The sequence below is a fragment of the Rhizophagus irregularis genome, chromosome 24 (genome assembly GCF_026210795.1).
Source record: "Rhizophagus irregularis chromosome 24, complete sequence".
Taxonomy (NCBI): domain Eukaryota; kingdom Fungi; phylum Glomeromycota; class Glomeromycetes; order Glomerales; family Glomeraceae; genus Rhizophagus; species Rhizophagus irregularis.
This window is the reverse complement of record NC_089452.1, coordinates 2,385,802-2,412,204: the sequence shown is the minus strand read 5'-3', so window position 1 is coordinate 2,412,204 and position 26,403 is coordinate 2,385,802. Positions and strand designations below refer to the sequence as shown.

Sequence of the window (26,403 nt, the reverse complement as noted above, 5' to 3'; positions counted from 1 at the left end):
TTATGTTTTTAACTTCATGATTATATAAGGTTATATCCTCTTCATTCAGGGCTTTAATTGCAGCTAATATCTAATTATGATGGCATTTATTTTCAATTTTCGTTTCTCCCAGACATTTTGATATCCATAAATTTTTTTGTTCTTGCAAAATTTTGATTAAAAATAATTTTTTTAATTTGTCATTGCCATTTGCTTGATATAATAAGTTTTTACAAAGCATCTCTAATTGTAAAAGTAGTATAGAAATGCCAATTCTGGCTCACCTACTTATCTTATAATCTAAACCGTTTATTAATATTTTCACCTACTTATATGCTACATATTTTATAACCTAAATCACCTTTTTTATATTTTTACCTACTTATATCCTACTTATCTCATAATCTAAACCGTTTATTAATATTTTCACCTACTTATATCCTACTTATTTCATAATCTAAATCATTTATTAATATTTTCACCTACTTACCCCCAACCGAATAAGAAATAGGATTTCAAAGCCAACAGAGCCAAAAAAGGTAAGGAAATATTAACCCATCCAGGAAACCAGCCATGGAGTCAATAGAGTGGAATAGCAAGACAAGCAATTACCCTTATACCGAGAAAAAATGTAATTGAATAAAAGATTCATATATAAAAGGTTTACAAGATGTCACAATACAGACCATCACTAAGACGTATACTAGGCCAGTTTGAACTCAACATAGAAGAATGGGTAAAGGAAATAATGTGGTATTTAGATATAGCATATTTAAAAGCTTTAGATTCTGAATTTAGCAAAGAAAGTATGTTAGTATCTGGATTAGAAGAGCTAGTAGAAATATTTGATGAGATGTTAGAAGGTGATGATATATGGATACATCTATCACTTTTATCACGAATAAGATATTCTATTCTACCAGATGAGATGGCAATATATGAAAGATTTTCAGATATCATTAAGAACTTTTCAGAGGATAAAGAATTAGCATATGCATTATTAGACTTAGTAGAAATATTATCAAAAAAGAAACCTACAACATTCAACATTATAGATTACAATATACAAAGAATATTCACAAATCCTAATGATGAATATAGAAATGAATTCAGCATCTACCATATTAAAGGAGATGAAGATATGGACGAAGACACAGATGAAGACACAGATGAAGACATAGATGAAGTAGAGCAGAATGAATTCAATGAATACTATCAGAATCTTGCACCGACCACCGAGAGTCAGCTGGATAGACTAAAAAATGAGTTGGCTATAACTCTATGTGACGAATGTCTTATGCCAATAAGAAGCCAGGAATGTGATTGCTGGATTTTACAAATAGAGGGTTTCTAGTTCCCAGTGAAACCATTTTTTACCTCTCACAATCTGGAATAGGTACATCACAAATAAAATCCCCAAAATCATTCGGATTAGAAAACAACTTCTGTAAGAACTTATAAATCATATCAGCAGCCAATTCAGTCTTAGTGCCAAATATATTAACCTTACCAGATTTAGGTCAGATATGTACCCGAATTTTTGATGTGAAGACTATAACAATTTTAGAATGAATATCACCTGCATCATTCTTAATATACTTTATCGGAAAGGGAAGAATCTCATGAATACCATCTACAGATTCTAAAGCATATGCTAAGGTAGAAAGATGAATAAACTTATTACTCTCGATATTAATCACAAATTTGTAATTACACAGGAGAGTCTTATTTCCACCCACAAGTTCTACAGAAGAAAACTCAGGTAGGGAACATTCAGAAAGGTAACGTAAGAAGATAGTAACAGGATCAAAAGACCCGAAAACTTGTATACCACCAGATCTAGGAAAATAACGAATGATATGTACAGAATCAGCTAAAATGATAACAAACTCAATGCAAGCATTAAAAGTGCTATCATCCCCAGTACGTCATCGTCTATTTAATGGATTGTCAGGTGTACTTCTTCTGCATCGTCTCTCACCTTTTGGTTTAGACAAGTACTGTTCATAACCCTCAAAAGCTTTATGAATAAAGTTGCTATTAATGGCAATAACATCCTTAGTAGGTTCAAGCTTATGACCAAGCATGGTGTAATCAAGCCCTTCAACATTGATCTTAAATTCAGTAACAGTAAGAGATGGAGTAAGTTCACTAAAAGTAAGCATGTCTGGTTTTTTCTATTGATAGAAAAGAAATGTTCAAATTATTTTATCCTAAGAAAAAATCTAATTAAATAAAACTTCTTCATCAATATCTCATATGAGATACCATGACAAACAATAGCTTACCTTTCGAACTTTTAGAAAAGATATTCAAAACTTTATATGAAGGTACTTACTCTTGTTGGCATTATCTTTGCAATTATGCATTAGTGTGTTGAAAATGGGCTGTAGTAGCAAACTCTCTCCTATGGGGTGAAACAGACCTTTATAACCGCTATAATATTAAGGAGTTCCAAATGTACAAACATCTCACAAAACCAGGGACAGTATGTGGAAAATATATCAGAAAGCTTAATATGGATGGAGTATTCTTATGGCCTATCTGTATTGTAAAAATGCTACAAGCTTGCCCCAATATCCAGGAACTTAGCATAATAGATTATCAATACTATGGTGGAAAAGGTGACGTTAGAGATTTGCTAAGTGAAATTCTGCATATATTACCAAACCTTTGAATGATAGATATCAGATATAGTCGATATTTTAAAAATAGAAATGCCATTGAAAAACTCATAGAAACCCGTAAAGACCTAGAAATCAGAGTAACATGGCAAATGTAATATTTGTAAAGGCTAATCACTGCCAAAAAATTTGGGCACTGCCCTGTTACTGCCCGTCACTTCCAAAAAAATTTGGGCACTGCCCTGTTACTGCTCGTCACTGCTGAAAAAATTTGGGCACTGTCCTGTCACTGCCCGCCACTGCCCATCATTGCTGCAGAAGTTTGGGAAACACATGGATTTTTCCTAGTAAGATGACGCTTTAACTTAGAGGGAAAGTCAAAACTTGCTCCACATAGATGACAGGTTAATCTTTCTCGAGAGTGTGAATTTTTTTTAAGTTGATAGTATCCATCTGCAAGGAAGTCACGTTAGTTTTCCGTTTATGTAGAGAAATTGGAATGGTAATTTTTTTACGTGATGATAGAGGAATGTTCAGTTGCTGATTTTGGAAATCTAGAATGACATTAGCACGATCAATCCAAGGTACACCCAGTAATAAAAAGTCCTTATCACTCTTAACAACCATGAAGTCATCTTCAATTTTTTTAGAGTTCTCTCCATCATATACAAGGATACCAAGACCATATACTGTCCCAATAGTATCAGATTTTGTCGCAACACCACTAAGGTCAGGAGCATTACTTCTATCGACATCAAGATTTAGGCGCTTCACGATATTGTTAGATATTAGAGAACTATCAGAACCAGTATCAAAAATTGTTGTAGGAATAACTAAAGATTTTTCACTCTCAGGTGCGACTACTTTAGTCTTAATAGTGACTACATCACTAGCAGACTTGCGGTTAACAATTCCAATACCTGCTATAGAAGACCATAAGTCATTATTACATATAACATCATCATTTTTACGGATTAAATTTGCAGCCATACTATTAGTTACAACCGAAATCATAGGATGAAGGATAGATGTGAAAAGGTCCTTAACATTATCCCAAACTTTTTCACGTGTTTTTATCAAGGGTTCTCCTTTAAGCTGACTGAGTACTGGTTCTTTATAATTAATGAATTCAGCATTCAGAGCATAATAAGCAGATATAACAGTCTCTTTTGGTACAGCATTAACGAAGGATTGAACCAGAAGCTTTAAGAGTTGTATAAAAACCTCAAAGATAATATGCTGCCTTTCAAGTTGTGATTTTTTCTTATCAGTAGGCTTTTTATCTACACGTTTCCTTTCTGTAGGCTTTTTTTTTTAATCCATAGCAGGCATGTCCAGAGTCTGAATCACTATCAGAGGAGTCAGAGGAGTCAGAGGCATCAGAAGAGTTAGAGGAATCAGAGGAGTCATGTGCATAATTTGTTTTCCTCTTTCCCTTCTTAGATTTTGGACAGGAACTCTTAGTATGACCAGATTTTCCACAACTTGAGCATTTCTTTGCTAATTTCTTTGGTTTACGTGTACCTGAACTTATACCAAATACCTGATTACCACGGTAAATATGGTCAGATGGTAAATTTTTATTAAGTTCTGTATCAATAAATATTTCAAGATCACTAAGGGTTACTTTACTTATATCGATATCTCTTGGAAGACCTAATTTATATGCTAAAGCAAGTAATCTCTGAAATGATGTATCATTTTGAGGACTTGAAAATGGACTAGAAGATGGTACTGGTACTGCAGATGATCTAGCCATAGTCATAGGAATTTTAGAATTTATAAGATTCTCAATATCTGCTAAAGTTGGACCCTGATATGTAACTATAGGAGTAGGTGGCATATCTGTCCTGTATTTCTCAACTTCTTCCAATTTATTTAGAATAGATGCAACTGAATTTTCTAAACCAATACGTCGCGCATCCAACTTATTTTCACTGGAAAGACCATTTAAGAACTGTTGCCGTACTAATTCATTCTGATTTACCTCTGGAAGAGTTGAATATGCAAGTCTAACCATTCTTCGTAATTTAGAATAGAATCGGCTTACAGTATCACTACCCTGAACAATAGCATTAAATGCAAGCTTAGACTTTTCAGATGTTATAGTAGGGAAGTAATGCTTAAAACGATATATTAATTGTCCAATACGTATTCCAGGAGCCACAATTGTACCTCCATTGTTAGCATTAGGATTATTAACAGCTATATCAGTAGGACGACCCTCGGCTATTGACCAATCTTCATCCCATACAATATGATCAGGTATAAAATTAGCACCAGTAATAGTATTAACTGCAGCTGCTTGTCCATGTAATACACCAGCCCCTCCACGAAATTGATTCGCCGCTACAGCCTGTATAGCGCCATTATTCAAAGCATTAAAAGCAGCAAGATTGGCCACACCAGTATTATCCAGAAGATTTACACATTCCCAATTTTTTCCTTTGATATGTGTTTCATACCAATCTCTAGCATCATCTTCAAGTAAAGTTTCAAAGATCCCATGAATCCTAACACGAGTCCTAGCATTAGCAGCAGGATCAAGTCCAGCAGACTCACACCATTGCCTGAATTCTTGAAGCCAAAGTTCTGGATCTTCACCAGATGCTCCTCTAAATTTTTTAGGTGCATATCCTGCCATTATAGGTTGTTGTATTACCGGAGGGTTATTTTGTAATGCTAGAATCTGTTGATTCAAATTATTGACCTGATTTTGCAAATTTTGACCATGATTGCGACAGTTTAAAAATTGCCCTCTCCATGCTCGAGCTTGCTGAATGATACCATTAGCCCGCCTTCTACTTCGCTCTGTTTCAGTATTATAGCGCTGTAATAATCTATGAGCATTTCTTCTACTCTCATCACGTTCTCTCTGGACATTAGCTAGTTGGATTTGACTGTTAGCAAATTGAGCCTGGATGTTAGCCAATTGGATCTGAGTATTTTGTGTAAGGGCTTCCCAATGTTGGCGATGACGCACTTCATTTGCATATGCATCCTCATAAGTACGTCTTGTTCTCAGTATAGTAGCACGTGTATTATTAAGTTCTTGTCTAAGATATTCTTCACGGTTATGTGCATCATCTAACAAACCTTCAAGTCTATCCTCCATATTATCTTGATCTTCTATAATATTTCACAACTCATTAGCATATCGGATAATGGCATCAAGACTATCATTTGCAGTGTTAAATAAATGATTTATATGAGGGTGTGCTGCAATAGTTATACGATCAAGGTGAATACGAATACCAGCTACACTATTTGCTATAGTTGTCCGATTATTTAAGATTTCTGTAATAGGGTCAGGAGGAATTGCTGCCATGTTTTTCCGTTGTCTATTAGCAAGTTCTTTTATTCGATCTTTAAGTTGAATATTTAGAGTATCAACTTCAATCAGCTGACGTTCTAATGCTTGAAGCCCTTCCTCCTTTAGTGATGCCGTTTCTAATGCTTTCTTAAGCTTTGCACGCAACTCAGCATTTTTTTGCCTAAGTTCTTCTATCTCAGATTCATGACCCTCGATTACACCATACAGGTATTTTATATATTGCTCTTGTGATTGCAATGTATGTGCAAACTTTGTAATCTGTGTCTTTAACGATGTATCTTCCATTGCCAGTTCCACAGATTTTTATAGACCCTACATTTAATAAACAAATCGAACAAAATTATATCCTTCAACAAATCTATTACCATCCATGTGGATATTATCGTACTCCTGAAAAACTTTGGGCTAAAGTGCAAGCTAAGGGCCATGATTTTAACATATCTGATATTACAGAGTGGTTGCATAAACAGGCTATATGGCAAATACACTCACCTATACCCAAGTATGTTCCACAGATTTCTTTTAATAAGATTACTCGACCAAATATGTATCATCAAGCAGATATCTTATATATGCCCTATGATACTGTAGATAGAAAGCTGTATAAATACTGTCTGAATATTGTAGATGTTGCTAGCCGATATAAAGCTTCAGTACCTCTAGAAGATCGCAGCTCTGCACGTGTTGCTAAGGCATTTAAAAAGATTTATAGCAAAGCAGACTGCCCGCTTATTTGGCCAAGAGTTTTACAAGTAGATGGGGGATCAGAATTTAAGGATGAAGTTATCCGATTAATGGATGAAAAAGGTGTACGTATTCGGGTGGGTACTACTCATAAGAGTCAGGCTATTGTTGAACGGTATAATCGAACTTTAGCAGAGAGACTTTTCAAAATACAGGATGCAAAGGAACTCCTTACAGAAGGTGTGAATACTGCCTGGGTTAAGAACCTTTCTGATATTGTGAATGAGCTAAATAATTCTAATACTCGTCTGCTAGGTATGTCTCCAGTTGAGGCAATCCAGAAAGATCAAGTGTATGCACTACCTTCAAAAATTCGGAAGGATAGACCTGTAGGTGCAGAAGAAATACGTTTATCAGCTGGTTCTCTTGTGAGATACTTACTTGATAACTCAGATTACCGAGGTAGGAGACGTGCAACTGATCCAATATGGTCTACTAAAGTTTATACAATTGAATCTTCCACAGTTGTTGATGGGCAGCCGGTTATATATAGGTTATCTGATGGACCTAAAAAAATATTTACTCGAGAAGAATTATTAGTTGTGCCATCTGATACTATGCTGCCTCCTACTCATATATTATATTAATTTTCAAGTTGTGGTATCCTATAGTCTCCATGTGCATACATTGTGATATTATCTTGTGCAATCCATTTTTTATCATCCATAGGGGATAACCCCACCTTCGACATTTTTATAACATTTATGGCATGTCTATCAGATCGGATTGCTCTAAAGGTGACTGTATCATTATGTTTAGGATCAAAGAGTGCCTTATTATACCGCTCATGGTGGAACTCTTTTTTAACTACCTTTGAGGGGACACCTTTAGCTTTACGGATACCATGTTTTGGATTGGTGGTCTCATCCCCTACCTTGAGAATGGAGTACATTTTGGGGCGAAGGCCAATAAATTCTGCTATAACTGCTCCATTACATTCATCCTTAAATTTCCCTGGGATTTTCATGTTTATGTCAGCCTTGTCACCTAATGCTTCTCGTACAGGGTGATCCTTAGGATAATCACTAAAGTCGAATTGGTCTGCCATATCTATAAGGTCTGCATTAATATCCTCAGTTTGGATTTGTACGAGGAGTGAGTCTGTGTCTGTATAACATAACTGGATTTTTTCACCATAACGTACCTTAAGAGTATCATAGTAGAATTGATACATGCAGAGCTTTGAGAGGTCAAGTACATTCATACCCACATATGTTGGACGGTTAAGCATTACCTCCACTTTTCGTCGGTGGATTGCAACAAGATTTTCTGAGAATATTTTACGACCTTTGAATGCAGGATCTGAGGTAAGCTTTTTATATTTCTTGGGATGGGTTTGGGGTTGTACTACTGAGACACGTACACGTTTCCTGAGATTTTCCATAGTTTTACCAAATACACTATTATTCATGAGTTTATAGAAGTCCTTCTCAAAATCGTTTTTAGCCTTAGCACGTTCGGCAGTGTTAAATTCTATGTATGGTTTCATCCATGGAGCCTGCTCGAATTTTATAGCTTCATAGACCTTCTTGATTACTAAGCCTTGGCTAACATAATACTGGAGATTTCTGTAATGAACTACATATTCATCCTTATCGAATAGGTTGGGAATGAGCTTATCCGTGGGTGTGTATCGTTGTCCTGAGTGTGCTATTATTTCCTGCTGCTTTTCACTAAGCCATTCCTTTTTAACCTTCATTCGTTCTGGTGCAAGGGGGTAATCTGTGTGTTGTGAATGGAGGGCTTGAGGGTACTCCAGTTTGACTTTAAGGATATATCCCTCAGAAGAATCATCTGGTATTTCATTACTTTCTATTTGCCTTTGAATGTTAGATAACTCGTTTTCCTCCTTTACCCAGTGGAAGTTACCTGTAGGTAAGTATTGCAACATGGCCCATCCATATAGGTTATTTGCATCTAAGTATAGGATAGATGACTTGGGCTTTTCTGCGGTCCATTTACCTTCTCCCATATCTGGGTTATTTGCACGAGCATATCGTTTACTTACCATAGAGATTCCACCACGTAATTTTTGTTCTACCATCATGTACATATCCTGATCAGTTATAAGATCTAATCTTTGCCCTGTCATGAAGAATAGTGCATCCCATGCAAAGCCTGGTGTTGAGTAATACCAGAGAGGATCTAACCCATATTTTTTCAAGGCCATTTCTCGGAAATTCTGAAATATATCGGCTAGTAGGAGGACATCAGTTTTGAGATAAATGTCATGATAATCTTGCATTGTTTTACATCCTACTTTTTTCCATACATACTGTGCATATTCGTATTCTTTATCACTAATGTGGGTTTCATTAAGTTTGCTATAGAATGCTCCTTTAGGTGGTAAACTAGTTTTCTCGAACTTTTTCCAGTCATCCATGTATTTATACGGGTAAACACCTTTCTTAAGATAAATTTCGAGTAATTCAGGTGGTATTTGACTTCGTGTTATCTTAAAGTTTTCAGGATGTGCAAAGCATCTACCTGCATCAATTCGCCATAAGTGTTGTGGATTACTACATTCTTGTGCTCTACATTTTTCTGCGCCTAGGTTGGATGCTAATTTGTCGAGACTTGATTTCATGAATTGTAAGCTGTCTATAAATCGGAGGGAACCTAACTTGAATGTCATATACTTTTCCATGTTATAAGGGATAGGATCAATATCATCCTCACATTCCATTGCACCAATTCCTTGCATAATTATGTGTCCATCATATCCTGATAAATTGTGAAAGATTACTGGAATATGTATTTCACGAGGTTTTATGGATAAGTCAAGATTACATCCTCTATGTGCTGCACCTCGATACCTTCCTGTAATATGGCAGTGGTCTCTTACTTTATTTCCATCTAAGAGGTTACGACATATCCAGCAGTTTATTGCATTATCATAACTTGCTTGCTCTTGGGTTGTTAACGGCATCATTTCTATTGGGTTTCTGAATTCATTACGGATTGCTTCAGCCTCATTTAGCATTTCGATTACAAATTTTTGTGCTGCATTTTTTCCTGTAAATATCTTCTGTGATTCACTTACACCATCATATCTTACCTTAATATACGAGTATGAGCAGGGGATTTGCTCTTGCACTTTCTTGGTTTTTTTATCTTTGTCTTCATCTGTAGGTGGTATGTCCATTACTAGGGCTTCAAAGTCTGCAACAAAGTAATATGGGACTTGCATGCGGCGTTTCCAGTTCTTGAATTCATATATATTATTTCCTTTCTTTACTGATGGCATTCGGTCTGCTTGTGGGGTTTTCTTTAATCCTCAACATATTGCTACATGTTTGTCATGAATTTCTTGTTGATGTGTGAAGTGGGAGATACACCATCGGCAGACAAATATTGCATGTCCATTTTTTGTACGTTTATTTACTAAACGGCTCATATTCTTAATCCAGCAATAGTGCTGCTTTTCCCTGTTACTGATAAGTACTAAATCTATTATTTTACGACCCTCTGCATCATCCCTATCGGTAACATATATTGGACATAGGTGGTGGTCACGCCATTCACAGATGCAGAGGGCAATAGTTGGGTTCTGTCGCTCAAATCTTCTTGGAATTACCTCATCAGCTTGTACTGGAAATTCGATACCTTCAAAGTTTAACTCATTTACATACTCCTTATACTTGGAAATTCTTTCTGCATTCTTTTCTACTGGATGTAATGCTGCTAGGATTGCCCACTGGAAGCATTTGTCATCATCATTAGCTGGATTTACTACTCCCTTTTTCGTGGCAAGATCTTTTGGGAGTGGTATATGTCCTGCTCCTGTGGGTGGTTGGAATTGTGAGATTTCTATGAATATTTTTTCTACACGATAGAATTCCCAACCTGATCCGTAATTTACATAGTCTTCTACTTTTTGCATGATTCTTGCTAATGCAAAGTTAAATGTACCATTAATATCTGTTGATGGTAGAATTGGCATATTGCGAGTTTTAAATGGTATATTATATCTGTAGATATACTCTACTCCATCATCTTCACTAAAGTTACCATCTCCGAATAATCCCTCAAGGTAAGAATCTAAACGTCTTATTGTGGCAAATATTCCAATTCTTACCTTTATTGATCCTAATCGATTTCTTTCATCCCGAAGAATATTCTGGATTGTTTGACTGTGTGCTGTAAGAAATGAAGCATAGTCATGCTCTCCAGATGTTCCTATAGCAATATCAGCTGTAAAGTTTGAGTCTGTTAACTCCTTTCCTATACGTACCTGATCATGATGTTCAAATACTACCTCATAATGTGGGTCTGGGTCGATTTGCATCATGCAGGTTATCTCTTCATTGGTTACCACCGCTTGTGCTTCACGGATTTGGTGGATCTCATCCTCATATTCCTGCAATTTTGCATTTGAGCGGGGATATGGGATGGACTTGACAGGTACCTGCTTGAGTTCAGCTAAAACTGATCGGACGACTTGTCTGTGTTGGGCACTTCTTGCTTGATATGTTGACATCTTGTAAACTTTTTATACTCCTCTTTTATTCAATTAGATTTTTTCTGAAAATAAAATTAATTGTCTGCCTACCCTATGAGGGTAAAAAAAGAGGGAGACAGATTAGTACTGTCTTCCTAAACTATTCCTCACCATCTGAGTCATCGTCATCTGAGTCACTGAACACATCCTCATCCTGATGTATTCTCTATCCTTAAGTAACTTATAGTTGTAAGTTACAACGGCGAATAGCTTCTTTTACTATAATATGCTCTACTGCGGCATTTGTTCTCTCTTTACAAGCCTTTTGATATGCCTCTCATTCAAGTTTACGGAGGATACCCTCCTCCTCCAATGATTGGCCAAGAGCATCCCCCGCTTTTTCCTTCTTTTCTACTGCCCTGTCGTATGCCTCCTCGGCTTTTTTATGCCGCTTCCAGAGTACTCGTTCAGCTTCAGCTCTCCAGATTGGGCTGACTTCTAGAAGATGTGTCCTGAAATTTCTACTTGGAATGTATTCCAGGATATGGCCCACAAGTTTGGGGATTACTGATACTGTGTACGGGGTTTGGTGGCTTTTTAGGATCTCCCTATTGATAGCCATAAGATCGGAGACTGTGCAGCCGAAGATTGTTGCTAACTTTTCTGCGGTATATACCATGTTATATACTATTTATCTGTATAGTTACTTGGTACCTACCTTTTATTCAATTACATTTTTTCTCAGTATAAGGGTAATTGCTTGCCTTGCTATTCTGCTCTATTGACTCCATGGCTGGTTTCCTGGATGGGTTAATATTTCCTTACCTTTTTTGGCTCTGTTGGCTTTGAAATCCTATTTCTTGTTCAGTTGGGGGTAAGTAGGTGAAAATATTAATAAATGATTTAGATTATGAAATAAGTAGGATATAAGTAGGTGAAAATATTAATAAACGGTTTAGATTATGAGATAAGTAGGATATAAGTAGGTAAAAATATAAAAAGATGACCAGGATTGGACCCACAGCCGGTGGGAGAGCAACGGGAATAGTAAAAAAAGGTTGTCAGGATTGGACTCACAGCCGGTGGAGAAGCAACAAGGGGATAGCAAGATAAAGGTAACCAGGATTGGACTCCGAGGAAAGTGAGCCAGAACTGGCATTTATATACTACTTTGTAAATCGTATATATGTTTGAAGCCCAGTATCTCTTTCTCATATAGTATAAAATTTGGTGTGGATTTCACCAGCTTCGCTCTTCTTTTAATTATACTATTTAATTTTGACATCAAAATTTCGCATTCTCTTTTCGTTAAAACAATAGCTGCTAGCTGGTATTCGATTCTGGGTACCATTACCACATTCCAAACGGTAATAATTTGTTTCTTGTTTAAACTTTTCCAATTGAATATTTTGCAAGCTCCATTCACTATTGAAGTTATTTTTTCTTTATAAATTTTCCTCTTATTGTCGTGTTTAAAATATATTCCTAGATATCTATTGCTATCATTGCTGTTAACTCTAGTGATTTTTTCATTTTCGATTATTAATTCTTTTTTCTCTTTGTTATTTATTTTGATTAGCTTGTATTTCAAGATATTTGCTTTAATATCGTTTATTCTGAAAAACTGATGACATATATCAATCATTTCTATTAATTGTTTCCTATTTTTGCTAATCAAAGTCGTGTCATCCATAAAGGCTGTAGCATTAATCAATATTTCTAAAACTTTTGTCTTACCATTTTCTCTATTTATTAATTTTTCTTTATAGAAATTATATCCTATTTCTTCTTTTAGCTCGTTTAGTCTCATTAAAAGGGTATCATAAAAAATTCTCCACAATATCGGTGACCATACTTCGCCTTAGTCTATACCATCTTCTATATAATATTCCTCTGTTAAATCATTATTTACCAAAACTCTATTGTATCTATTCTGATTTACATCCATTACAAAGTTAATAAAATTTTTTGGTAATTTGATCCTTTCCATACATTTCTTTAACATTAATGAGCTGACTGAATCGTATGCTTTGAATATGTCTATTAACAATATCCAAGCTTCTTTTTTGTATTTGTTGGCATCTTCTATCACTGATTGTACAATTTTTAAGGGTTCTAAGGTGCTTTCATTTCTTAGCGCTGCATAGTTAGTATTTGTTAAGACTTGTTCTTTTGTTAGTATGTTACTTAGTCTATTTACCAGTATTTTAAACCATATTTTCCTTACTGTTTCTAGAAGTACTATAGGTCTTATCAATTTTAGGTCATAATTCCAATGAGATCTTGTTGTTTTATTTATCGGATAAATAATTCCTTTTTTCCATTTTTCTGTTGTATTTTCCATATAGACTAATCGGACTCATTTCACTAAGTAATGATCAGGTGATAAAATTGAGGAATATATATGGAATTTGTGTAATAAAACAATTAATATTGATAATTGCCAAATAGGAAAGCGAAGAAAACACTCTCTCTCAATAAAACAATATAGGGGGAATTGTCAGGGAATCATCATTTTATTGGTTATTTGTTCTTATATTATATAAATTGGTTTTATATTACAATATACAAATTTTTAAAATATATAATTAGAAATATATGAATAATACCATAAGTTTTCTTCATTTCAAGTTAACGTTAATGAATATCTGCTTTAAAAAAATATTTTATAAATTTCTCTTGCTAATACGTTTCAATTCAGTAAATTTTAAAGTATTTAACTAGTTACTATGGGCAGTATGGAACAAGTATATAAAAAAAAATTATTTATTATATCTACTTTTTTTTGTTTAATTTATTTTACTTATCGGGTTTATTTCTTTATTGTTAGAATTCAAATTGTACTTTTATTCATGATTATTCAAATAGCAATATAATTACTACCATCTATTATGAAAGTAGTGGCAAATCTTATTCAAGAAAGTACATTATTCATTTATTAGGTATTTATCCTTCCAATGTAAAAAAAACAAAGAAGACATCAAAAAATTGCCCTGAATAAAGTTGAAACAACTTTGAAAGGATATAGCATTATTTGCGAAATAAATTATTTATCTAATGGAACGGTAAAGTTCGTACTTAATTAGACAGATTCACAAGGTATTGATCAATATATCATAAATAATAATTCTGCATCAAGTGTTACCAAACACTTTTTAATGGCAATTTTTTTATCATTTAATCATTTTTTTTTCATTATTTATATTGGATTTATGTGTTAATTTTGTTTATTTATTTAAAAAAAAATAATTTAGCTATTAAATAAAAAAACTCATATTTCTGGGACTATTCTATTTGGTTTTGATATTTCTTGTTTGATTGAAGCACGAAAAACTATATTAATGCCTATCAATCGTAAGAATTCTTTCACTACCCTTACATCACGTTCGCAACAAAACAAACGTATAAAATTACTAGCTAAAGATATTGAAAAGGAATCAAAAATAATTTTAAAACAACAAAATTTTGATAACACAAAAATTCGGTATATTGAGCTTGAAATTGGTGATGAAATAGTTGGAATTGATCTATCAGAAGTGAATTTAGATTTTACTAGAGTTCGTCAGAATGCAGTTGTTTGTGCATGTGATGAAGCGTTAATATTAAGAGATGGTTATAGACATCTGGCAGCTATTAGTCCAAATCTTAAAAGAGAATATCAGATTAGTAATAGGCGAAATGAAATTTCTAAATATATGGAAACAATCATTCCAATTTATGATTGTAAAATAGAATTAGATAATATACAAAATAATTCTAATAATTCTTCTAATTCTTCTAATAATAATTCTGTAAATCCTAATTTTTCTTTAACTAATGATCAAAATGGATTTTTTTCTTATCGTTCTATTAAAGATTTATTAAATACTTTGATACCAATTTGGAAAAAAAAATCAATTTTAAATATTGGTGATAATATTAAATTAAAATTTGGTGGTGATGGTCATATAATTACAAATAAATATGCTCACGTTATGTTTACAATGTGCTTACTTAATGAAGGAGACGAAGTATTAAAACCTGAAAAGCAATATTGGTAAAATCTGCTTTTATTAAATCAATATGATTTATTTTATTGCGTTCTAAACTTCTAATTTCAAATTTTATCAAGTATCCTGCTATACATAGGGAAAAAACAATATGAAAGACTTTCTATTGCAGTCTCAAAATTCAGAAATGAATTAGATTCTTTAAAGGATTTATTGACCAAGATAATATTACATGGAATGTCGAATTTTACTTTAGTGGATATTGGAAATTTATGGCTCTTGTTAAAGGATTAAAAGCAGCAAATTCAAAATATTTTTGTTTATTTTGTGAATGTCTAAAAGATTCACGTGGAAATTTAAATTTACGATGGAATATTTCAGAAAATAAGAAAGGTATTTATTTAATAATTTTATTTATATAAAAACTGAGTTGATAAAGAGAGGGCAGCAATAATTCTACTATCACTAATACAGTAAGAAGTTGAATTTATTTAGGTGTTGAACATCCAAGTCTTTTTCCAATAATCAAACTTGATCATTGGATACCAGACGAACTACACATCATGTTGAGAATAACTGATATTTTAATGGGTTGTCTATTCGGAGATTTAATGATAGATTTAAATGAATTTAAAAAAGTCATCAAAATTTTAATTGAAAAGGAAATGCAGAGAATTGGGTTGACACATTTCCAGTTTTTTGAATCAAAATCTAAAGGAAAATCTTGGGATTGGACATCTTTAACTGGACCTGATAAATTGATAATGTTACAACATTTTGACGTAACAAAATTTATTACTGGTGATCGTGGAAAAAAAATATCACTTTTATGGAAAGAATTCTTTAATTTATATCAATTTTTACGCAAAGATTCATTTTCTGATGATTCTGAAATTAATTCTTTTGAGATTAATGCAAAAAATTGGATCAAATTATTTTGCGAACTCACTATCGGAAAATCAAATTCTATTAATCAAAGGAGATGTATATTTAATCCTACTGATATAACTCCATATATGCATATTTTTGTATTTCATATTCCAGAATTTTTAAGAAAATTACAACATAAAGGATTAAATATGAGACAGTTTTCTACTTCAAGTATTGAAAAAAAGAATCATTTACACGTAAAATTATAATTTAATTGTAACTAATTGCTTAGCGTTAAATTACTAATTATTTATTTTATTTTTTTTAGGTAAAATTATTTTTGGAAGGACAACTATGGGAGGAGGAAATAATAGTAACAATAACTCAGTTTTGCATGATATTTTGTCTTTTGAAAATAGACAATTATATTACTTAATGAATGATACATCCTGATGTATTAAACAAAGAATCATCTGTCCAAATCCTTGATTTTTTATAATACAACTAATATAATATGCCTTTTATTATGAAAAATATGAATCATTATCGAAAATTTTATTCCTATTTTTAGTTTCTATAAATGATGTTTTAATATTTTTAATATCTGATACATAAGAAATTTTTTTATAATCATGTAAAAGAAAAATATATATGTACATAAAAAATACGCTTAAATTTAAATGTTAATTTCTAGATAAAAATTCAGTTCTATAATTTTTTAGAAAAAGGTGAATTAATTTTAATAAAATAAATTATTATTAATTTTAATTAAAAAAATGTACCATTATTTGAGTTATCATCCTTAATACATTCTTCGCATTCCTTAAAAATGTTTGCTGTTGTATCATCCTCTTGACTTTGAATAAAATAACCGGTAGAAATTGTAAAAAAAACCACTAATTTTGGACTATACAAAATTAAAGGTTCTTTGCCATCATGGATTCTTGTTACTACAAAATCAGACCAAATAAAAGTTACATCCTTTTTCCGCTCCTCATTTTCCATAAACACATAAGCCTTTGTTCCACTATTATGATTTTTTTCACCCCAATCTTTACAATCAAATAAGTATCCTAATCAGTTATATCCTGCTTCTCCTGTAAATGCGCATTTATATTTTTTTAAATAAGGTATATAGGTAAAGCTTTCCTCATTAGAAAAAATTTTGACAAATAATTCTTCATTAAATGGTTCACATATTAATTGCCTAACCCCACTTTTGGAACGGTGGTATGAGAGTTTTTTTTCAATTCTAACTAGTAAAGAACTCCAATAACTTCAGACTTGAATATCTGAAATACTGTCAAGTACAGATTGCTGTATATGCAGAACAATGCGATTATTTGGATGTAATTGTCTTTGATGTAAAGAAAGTTTATTTTTCGTATATAGGATGGTCAAATTGTCAGTAAATTGACACAAAGAACATGTAGTTTTCTTAAGTGAGCTTTTTTTATTCTTGGCGTTCATTGTATTTTTTTTTATCAGAATAAAACTTAGACTTGTTTCACAAATCATGGTAATTTTGATATTTCATAATTAGCCAATCATATCCAAATTCTAGATCACCCTATTTTGTCACATTGTTTTGCCATGTGACATTTGGTTGATGCGTCAGTTTAGCCCATATACTTTATTTAGACTTTCGTTAAATATTTCTAAAGTATTGTTCTTGTCAATTCTTTGCTTTTCTTCTAGAAATCATAAGTTATACCACTAGGACCCTGAAAAATACATATAAAGGTCACATGTAAGTTTGCTTAACCATATTAGTAAAATTTCCAAAAGTCATAAAATTTTATTTGCATAGATTTTGAGATTTTTTAAAAGGTTATATATATAGTTTGCGTAATAACAATCATTTTTATATATGTCATATATTTTAATTTGCGTAGTTAACGGTATTTTTTAATAAAATATATATACTTTACAGAAACCTTAAATTTTTGAACAATACCGAATTGATATAGTAATGATGTTAAATATATATCGTAATGATATCAATTTGCAAATGATATCATTATGATATCACAATGATATCATTTCAATATTAATTCAATATATCGACATGATGTCGTAAAGATATTTGTTTTGAAAAAATATCAGATCGATATCATTTCGATATTGTTATAACAACAATGAATTTTTTGAAAAATGGGAATATTAATATGATATCGTTCTAACATTAATTCAATATCAATATGATATCGTAAAGATATCACTTTATAATTATCTAATCGACATCATAACGATATTGACGAAACATCAAATTGATATCATTTCGATATTGTTATAACAATAATGAAAAATAGAAAGTAAATACAATATTAATATGATATCATTCTAACATTAATTCAATATCAATATGATATCGTAAAGATATCACTTTATAATTATCTAATCGACATTATAACGATATTGACGAAACATCAAATCGATATTATTTCGATATTGTTATAACAACAATGAAAAATAGAAAGTAAATACAATATTAATATGATATCGTTCTAACATTAATTCAATATCAATATGATATCGTAAAGATATCACTTTATAATTATCTAATCGATATTGACAAATAACGAAACGATATCATTTTGATATTGTTATAACAATAATGATTTTTTTTTAATAAATGCAATATCAATATAATATTATTTTAATATTAATTCAGTATCAAAATAATATTAAAATGATATTATCTATAAAAATATCAAATCAATCAAATATCGTTAAATTCAATTTTATAATATTTTAATAATTTGTAATCTAATTTAAAAGTTAATTTCAATAGATTTAAGTTACCGGTTATTTATTACAATAACAATTTTAATTACAGATAAAGTATACATTAGTTTAAATATTATATAACAGATAAAAAAAATATCAATAAATCTATAATAAACTAATTCAATAAATTAGAATTATGAGTTAAATTGGTGATGTAAGTCAAAACATTATGCCTTAATACTCCAGAATCATAACTCATCAACCCAAAGTTAAGGATTAACCGGGTACCTTGCTTTAGATTCAGCTACACTGCCCAAGTTGGATGGGGTGTCACAGGTACGCTTTAAGAAGACTCGCTACGACTCTATTGCAAAAAGGATAAGTATATTCGAAAACACCAGACATAAATTCACCTCAGAAGTTTGGCGGGAAACCCCTATAAACAACTGCAGTTTCATCATTACCAAAATCATTGAACTTAGGGATACAATGAAAAAGTTCATGAGAATGACAGCTTTAAAAAAAAAAATACAAATATATTCTCAACTTTGACAATGCACCCTTATTCTTTGGCCTGGAATTCTCATATGACTAAATTATTGTTGTTTGTAATTTGATCCATTGAATCCACTATAAATTGCCAGGCAAAGCGAACTTTTATTAGATAACCATAGCTTCATCAACAAACATTGCAATGTGTTTGGACGGATGACATCCTGTTTAATAAATTTTAAATGGGCAAACGTGGACCTAAAACCCATTAGAAGATAGGCTGCAAGAAGTGCAAAGCAACCTACCTAACCCACGAGTGGGTCTAAGGGTTAGGGAATAAATTAACGCTTAAACACACACAAGTTGGTATGGAGTTAAAGTCTTACAAACTAAAAATTATTTTTGCCACTTAATTCTCCAATAATCAATGTTATAAAAAAGTTACTTACGACTTAAGCCTACTTAATTATATATAAAATGACACTTCGAACAGACAGAGCTCATAATATATGAGAATATCCCATCATGCCTATTTTAACCCTTGATTAAAGGATTTTCATTGCGTTATCAAACTGATTATATAAGTTTTACGCCTATATAACATAAGCTTATGCCCATATAATCAATCAAACAAGTCCGCCTTTTCCTATAACACACTATGCATGACGGCAAATGGTATAGGAGGAAGACTCTACTTTTCAGAAAGAAAGTTTTTTTTTTCAAAAAAAAAATGTACAAATAAATAGCGGTTAAATAAAATGGTGGTTAAATTGACTTTTTAGGAATTAATAGGTCTTATATGTGATCATTTAATATACGCGATCATTTAATTACGCGATCATTTAATCAGACAATTTTATAAATTTGGTATTATACGAACTTGATCAACCAATAATTGTTTAGGTAATGCACAGATGAGTTCTTTATAGATGGATATTATTAAAATAGAGCCAAATTAACTTTACACAGTTTATATAGATAATTGATTATTTAATGGTAATAACACAACAAGTTAAAGAAATTCAAATATGATTGAATCTCAACAGATATTCAAAACTTTTAAAACTTTTTGTGATTTTTCGATTGAAGCTAATTATTATTAAAATCTATACCATTAAAAGAATATAATTAAATAAACTAAAAAGAAATACTCAATAAAACTCAATTTTATTTTTTTATTAAAATTTTATAAAATCATTTATTAATGATTCTTCTTCGTCATATAATTTTATAAGAACGCACCTAAATCTATAATTTAATTTTATTAATATATTATTATCAAAGGCGTGATGTGCAAAATAAATAAAATAACTTACTTGTTTTAGGGTATTTACTATATCACTTCCACTTCGGGAAGGGATAATTATATTTTTAGTCATGGTATCCAACTCCTTTATACCAGGTAAGTTTTTACCGTCCCAAGAAACGCGGACGGCTTCCTTAACAAACTCAACTAACATATCCATGCCTCCATTATTTGTCAATTCCAAAATATTGACAGCTGCGAGTTGATGGTTTAAAAGTTTCTGCACCACGTTTTCGTCAATGTAATCTTTAATTTCTTTTTGAGAAAGATTTCCAGTCGTACCCCTATAATTAATTAATTAATAATTATACAAATAGCACTATTTTGTTGACTATAAAACAATAAAATAAACAAATACCTGCTCTTTCTGATTTCTTTGTATTCCCTCACTAAATTTAGAATATTTTGGTTGAATTTATTCCTGAAGTCTGTTAAAGACTTATGAGTTTTATCTAGATATCCTCTAGCTTCGCTAGTGTAAATTTTAAACTGAAAAATTTTCACAACCAAATTGTCGAGTGCTTCACTACTCAGATTCCTCACTCATAAAAATAAGCACTTTACCGACTCATCCCATAGTCATATTTTATCCTAAAATATTGAGATACGTTATTTGAGATTTAGACATAATAAATATAGGACCCCAGATATCTCCAAAACAGGTCATAAGTCACACTTTTGGCAGATTGGCCCATTTTTCAGGAGCTCAAAAAATTGTTTTTTGTAAATATCTCGGCATCCAGTGGTCCAATTTTGATGAACTTTTTTTAAATTGTAGAGCTAAATGAGGGCTACAAAATAAAAAAAAGTTCATTAAAATTGAATTACTGGATGTTGAGATATTTACAAAAAACGATTTTTTGAGTTTCAGCAAAAAGGGGTGTTTTTGGCCAAAAGTCCATTATGACCTTTATATTAGATATCCAGGGTCCTATAAATATTATCATATTGTATTAATACTAACTTCAGTATTCTTTGAACTAACAATATAAGATGATTCGTTCATCTCATTCGCTAATCGTAAGATTTCTGGATTTTTTACAAGCCAGTTACATATGTCTAATTTGGTACAAAACTGAAACAGATTCGGAATTGTTTTAGCCGCGCCTAACTTGTCATTATCATCATCATCTTCTTCTTTTTCTTCCTTCTCTTCTTCTTCACTTTTATCCCTTACATCCTCTTCTACTATTACTTCCTTTTCACTTTCGTTATGTTTTTGCCTGGTATTCATATCTGTATGTAATATATTATTTCAATTATTTCAATTAAAAATTAATAGAATAATATTAAAGAGCTAAAGCCTATATAAATTAATATTTACCTAATAATAATTGATTAGTTTCTTCAATATTTATTTCTCTCCTCTTTCTCGGTAAGGTCTTTTGATTTTTTTTCAATCCTATTATACATATTTCAGTTATTATTCTTACATATAAGCAAAACTTTTACAGAAGAGTTACATATATACCTGTTTCGATTTCTATTTCTTTATTATTATGTTTAGTCATAATATCGTAATGAGAGAACAAGAGAAAATGAGAGAATGAGAAAAAAAGTGAAGTAAACTTCTCGCAAGATTGTCATGATATAAATGAGATCTTCTTGATCAAAAGAGTGAGATTGTCGATATAACCCCTTGATCAAATATGGGATATAAAACGAGGTTATCACGATATAAATGAGATCTTGGTTACTGTAATTTTAATTATAGAACGTAATTGGAAAGTATGCAGGATCTCAATATCGTTGTGTACCGTATAAATTGAGGGGAATGCGGGATCAGTTGAAAATGTTGAAAGATGGAAAAAAACTATGATTTCTAGAGGATCAGAAATTAAATTTAGTTTATATAAATAAATTATTACAATATCGAATTTCATTCAGTGACATTTTTTTTTATATGGAAGATTACCTCAAATCGATTTTACGGTTCCAAATTTTATTATATTTTCAGGCTATACGTGGAATGAGAAGAAAAATAATGGAAAGGGGTAAGAAGAAAAATGATCGGTAGAAGAAAAAGGAGTGAGAAGAAATTAATGGAATATTACGTTTTGAATTTCCATTTTTATGTGTAATACGATGACATGCAATAAAAATTAAATTTTTAAATAATTATACTCTTGACGATAAAATATAAAATATGATCAGAAAAAAACCAATCAATAAAAAAGATCGATTATTTTTAAACTGAACCATGTGATGATCCTATCTAACTAAGCCATATCTAAGCCTTATTTAGTGTAAGCCCCTGGATTGATTACATAAAAAAATTTTTTAAATAGATAGATGGGATCTACAGTAGTTAACTTACAACGATATTTGAAAAATACCAATATATTAATATTTTATACTGTAGGAAAGAGTTTTAATACATATTGGTGTAATCAAATATCGGTATATAAAGTATCAACTATACAAATAATGCAAGTCATGTGCAACTAATCATTTGTCTAATTGTTCGGTAATATTCTAAAACGGAGTAAATTAAGATCGAATTAAGTTCCTTACGGTGTAGATTAAGGTTAGCTTAAAATTCAGTATAATTGTAATATATCATCGCAGTGTAATATGAAATATAATCAAGGAAGGACATGCGTGGTTTAAAATATTACATTTTCTTTTACCTTAAATATAATTTGCAGATTACTTTCGTCTTCTTTATTGCTTTTTTTAATGTATAATTATAAATAACATTTTTAACTCACTTTTTATTAATAGAATTTGTTTATTTATTTTTATTTATATATATTAATTAACGCCGTGATGCAGTATTACTGTAACTATATTTTTAAAATAAATTAATAAATCAAAAAATTATGTGTGTATTCAATGTTAAATAAATTAATTAAAGATGATTGCATTAGAACTAAAAAATTTAGACAAGATCATAAAAATAAACTCAAAGAAATCAAAAAAAATATGTGTGTATTCAATGTTAAATAAATTAATTAAAGATGATTGCATTAGAACTAGACAAGATCGTAAAAATAAACTCAAAGAAATCAAAAAAAAATTATGTGTGTATTCAATGTTAAATAAATTAATTAAGGATGATTGCATTAGAACTAAAAAATTTAGACAAGATCGTAAAAATAAACTCAAAGAAATCAAAAAAAATTATGTGTGTATTCAATGTTAAATAAATTAATTAAGGATTGCATTAGAACTAAAAAATTTAGACAAGATCGTAAAAATAAACTCAAAGAAATCATAATAAATTTATTATAAATATAGAGCCTTTTCTTGACATTTTCCCCATCAAATTAATAATATTTAATAATGGCAGCATTAAACTTAAACGCAAATCTTTCAGTATACATTCAATGGCCTGATGACGCTGCTTTGACCTTAATTCAGCGTCGTCGGGCCTATCAGCCCTTATTCACCAAAATGAGGTTACATGACCAAAAACAATTATGGCGTGGAATTGCTCATGATATACGAAACAACTACACATTCAGGCCAACTAGAAAACAATGCAGAGAGAAGTGGAATGCACTAAAGGCAGGTACGAGAATCTAGAGAGGCTAATCAATAGAAATCCTGATGATTATCCTACTCATACCCCATCTTTGCACGACGAGAGGTTCCACCAAGAACTCTCAGACGAATTCTGGAGAGTTGAGCGTAAGTATTTATTATTTAACTGATTTTTTCATTAATTCATTGCATTTATATTAATAATTGCATTGTTTTAAGCATTAGTCTGGTCCTCCCGGAGAAATAGGGTGGATCGTAGGACATATGAGTATAGAGAGTGCAGGCGCTCTAGGCGCTCTTGCTCCCGATCCCCCTACCACCACCGAGAGCGTGGGCGCTCTCGTTCTTGATCTCCCTACTACCGAGAGTGCGAGCGCTCTCATTCTCGATCTCATCGTCACCGACGTCATTAATATTTTTATTTCATTTTATTTTTTATTTTATTTTATTATATGTTTTATTTTATTTTATTATTATGTTTTATTTTATTTTATTATTATGTTTTATTTTATTTTATTATTATGTTTTATTTTATTTTATTATTATGTTTTATTTTATTTTATTATTATGTTTTATTTTATTTTATTATTATGTTTTATTTTATTTTATTATTATGTTTTATTTTATTTTATTATTATGTTATATTTTATTTTATTATTATATACTTATTATTTTATACAATAAATGACATTATTCGATAATATTATTTGTCATACCAATTGTCATTAACCATATACAGTATAATTGACCCTAAATTTTGTGTATCCATTAATAGCCAAATCGGCATTAATTTAACTGAAGTGATTACTTAATTGGCAATTGCATTTTTTTTTTTTTTTTTGCCGACACGCTTAATAAATTTAAAGTTCTAATTGAATTAATAAAATTCTAGTTAAATTTAAATTAATTTAAATTGTAATTGTTATAAAGATGAGGAGACGATATAGTCATGCCAAACCAATAAAACCAATTCGAATTCGAAATCGGTTTTCTTACAGCAATCTTGGTGAGACAACTACTTCCGGTGAGAGACGTTCACCTGTACGTTCACCTGCTAATGATGACGATAACATGGACTTTCAGTATAATCATGAAGATAATGATTTAAGTTTTCAGGACATTAATGATGATGATAATGAATATGGACCAATTGGTCCTCAGTATTACAATGATGAGATGGAAGATGATGATCAATCATTTGATAATGAAGAGGAAGAAGAAACTGACAATGAATACAATAGTGAAGAGGAAGAGGAAAATGACAATGAATACAATAGGGATGAGGAGAAAGATGATGATAATGGAGACAATAATGAAGAGGAGGAAAAGGAAGGTAATAATGAAGAGGAAGAGGAACATAACAATGACGAAGAGGAACGTAATGACAATGAAGAGAAAGAAATACATCAAATTGCTGAAGCTTTGGATGAAGACAAGATACCGTCCTGCAATGGTGAATTTGCACCATACTAGAGCTCCGAACAGGTCAGCCAAATTCAGGTAACCTGACCTGACCTGACCTGAAATTCAGGTCAGGTATGAGATTTTTAAAAAAAATTCAGGTCAGGTATGAAGATTGACCTGACCTGATTGATCTGTTGACCTGAAACTATTGATTCTACTATATAATAAAAGTGAGTTGCAGTATTGCGATTCACTTTTTTATATTAATTTTATATAATAAAAGTGAGTTGCAGTATTGCGATTCACTTTTTTATATAGATTTTATATAATAAAAGTGAGTTGCGATATTGCGATTCACTTTTTTTATATAGAATCAATATAAAAAAGTGAATCGCAATACCGCAACTCACTTTTTTTATATAGAATCAATATAAAAAAGTGAATCGCAATACCGCAACTCACTTTTTTTATATAGAATCAATATAAAAAAGTGAATCGCAATACCGCAACTCACTTTTTTTATATAGAATCAATATAAAAAAGTGAATCGCAATACCGCAACTCACTTTTTTTATATAGAATCAATATAAAAAAGTGAATCGCAATACCGCAACTCACTTTTTTTATATAGAATCAATATAAAAAAGTGAATCGCAATACCGCAACTCACTTTTTTTATATAGAATCTATATAAAAAAGTGAATCGCAATACCGCGACTCACTTTTTTTATACAAAATCAATATAAAAAAGTGAATTGCAGTATTGGGATTCACTTTTTTATATGATTTTAATATAAAAATGTTGAATCGCAATATTTCGAGAAAAAACGTTGCAAAAACGTTTTTTCATAATATTATATTAAAAAATGTTTCGTAACGTTTTTTTTTTTGATATTTCAATAATAACGTTGCGAAAACATTTTTTTCATAATGTTATATTAAAAAAACCGTTTTGCAATATTTTTTTCAATATTTTAATAAAAAACATTGCAAAAACGTTTTTT

General features: G+C 31.1%; 5 protein-coding genes across 5 annotated transcripts; 4 read left to right on the top strand and 1 right to left on the bottom strand.

Moving 5' to 3' along the window:
• Window positions 1–649: 649 nt before the first annotated feature.
• OCT59_016220 (uncharacterized protein) lies at window positions 650–1,333 on the top strand (the record flags this gene model as incomplete). The annotated part of the gene is made up of 1 exon (XM_066132328.1): window positions 650–1,333. One exon carries the CDS (start codon window positions 650–652, stop codon window positions 1,331–1,333), a length of 684 nt encoding a protein of 227 aa, XP_066003323.1.
• Window positions 1,334–14,463: 13,130 nt separating this feature from the next.
• OCT59_016219 (uncharacterized protein) lies at window positions 14,464–14,986 on the top strand (the record flags this gene model as incomplete). Its single annotated transcript, XM_066132327.1, has 2 exons — window positions 14,464–14,913; window positions 14,978–14,986. 2 exons carry the CDS (start codon window positions 14,464–14,466, stop codon window positions 14,984–14,986), a joined length of 459 nt encoding a protein of 152 aa, XP_066003322.1.
• Window positions 14,987–20,445: 5,459 nt separating this feature from the next.
• OCT59_016218 (uncharacterized protein) lies at window positions 20,446–22,020 on the bottom strand (the record flags this gene model as incomplete). Its single annotated transcript, XM_066132326.1, has 6 exons — window positions 20,446–20,451; window positions 20,520–20,793; window positions 20,868–20,998; window positions 21,474–21,745; window positions 21,834–21,911; window positions 21,981–22,020. 6 exons carry the CDS (start codon window positions 22,018–22,020, stop codon window positions 20,446–20,448), a joined length of 801 nt encoding a protein of 266 aa, XP_066003321.1.
• Window positions 22,021–23,794: 1,774 nt separating this feature from the next.
• Window positions 23,795–24,037, top strand: OCT59_016217 (uncharacterized protein; the record flags this gene model as incomplete). The annotated part of the gene is made up of 1 exon (XM_066132325.1): window positions 23,795–24,037. The coding sequence occupies one exon, from the start codon at window positions 23,795–23,797 to the stop codon at window positions 24,035–24,037; it is 243 nt and encodes an 80-aa protein (XP_066003320.1).
• Window positions 24,038–24,925: 888 nt separating this feature from the next.
• Window positions 24,926–25,468, top strand: OCT59_016216 (uncharacterized protein; the record flags this gene model as incomplete). Its single annotated transcript, XM_066132324.1, has 1 exon — window positions 24,926–25,468. The coding sequence occupies one exon, from the start codon at window positions 24,926–24,928 to the stop codon at window positions 25,466–25,468; it is 543 nt and encodes a 180-aa protein (XP_066003319.1).
• Window positions 25,469–26,403: the final 935 nt, after the last annotated feature.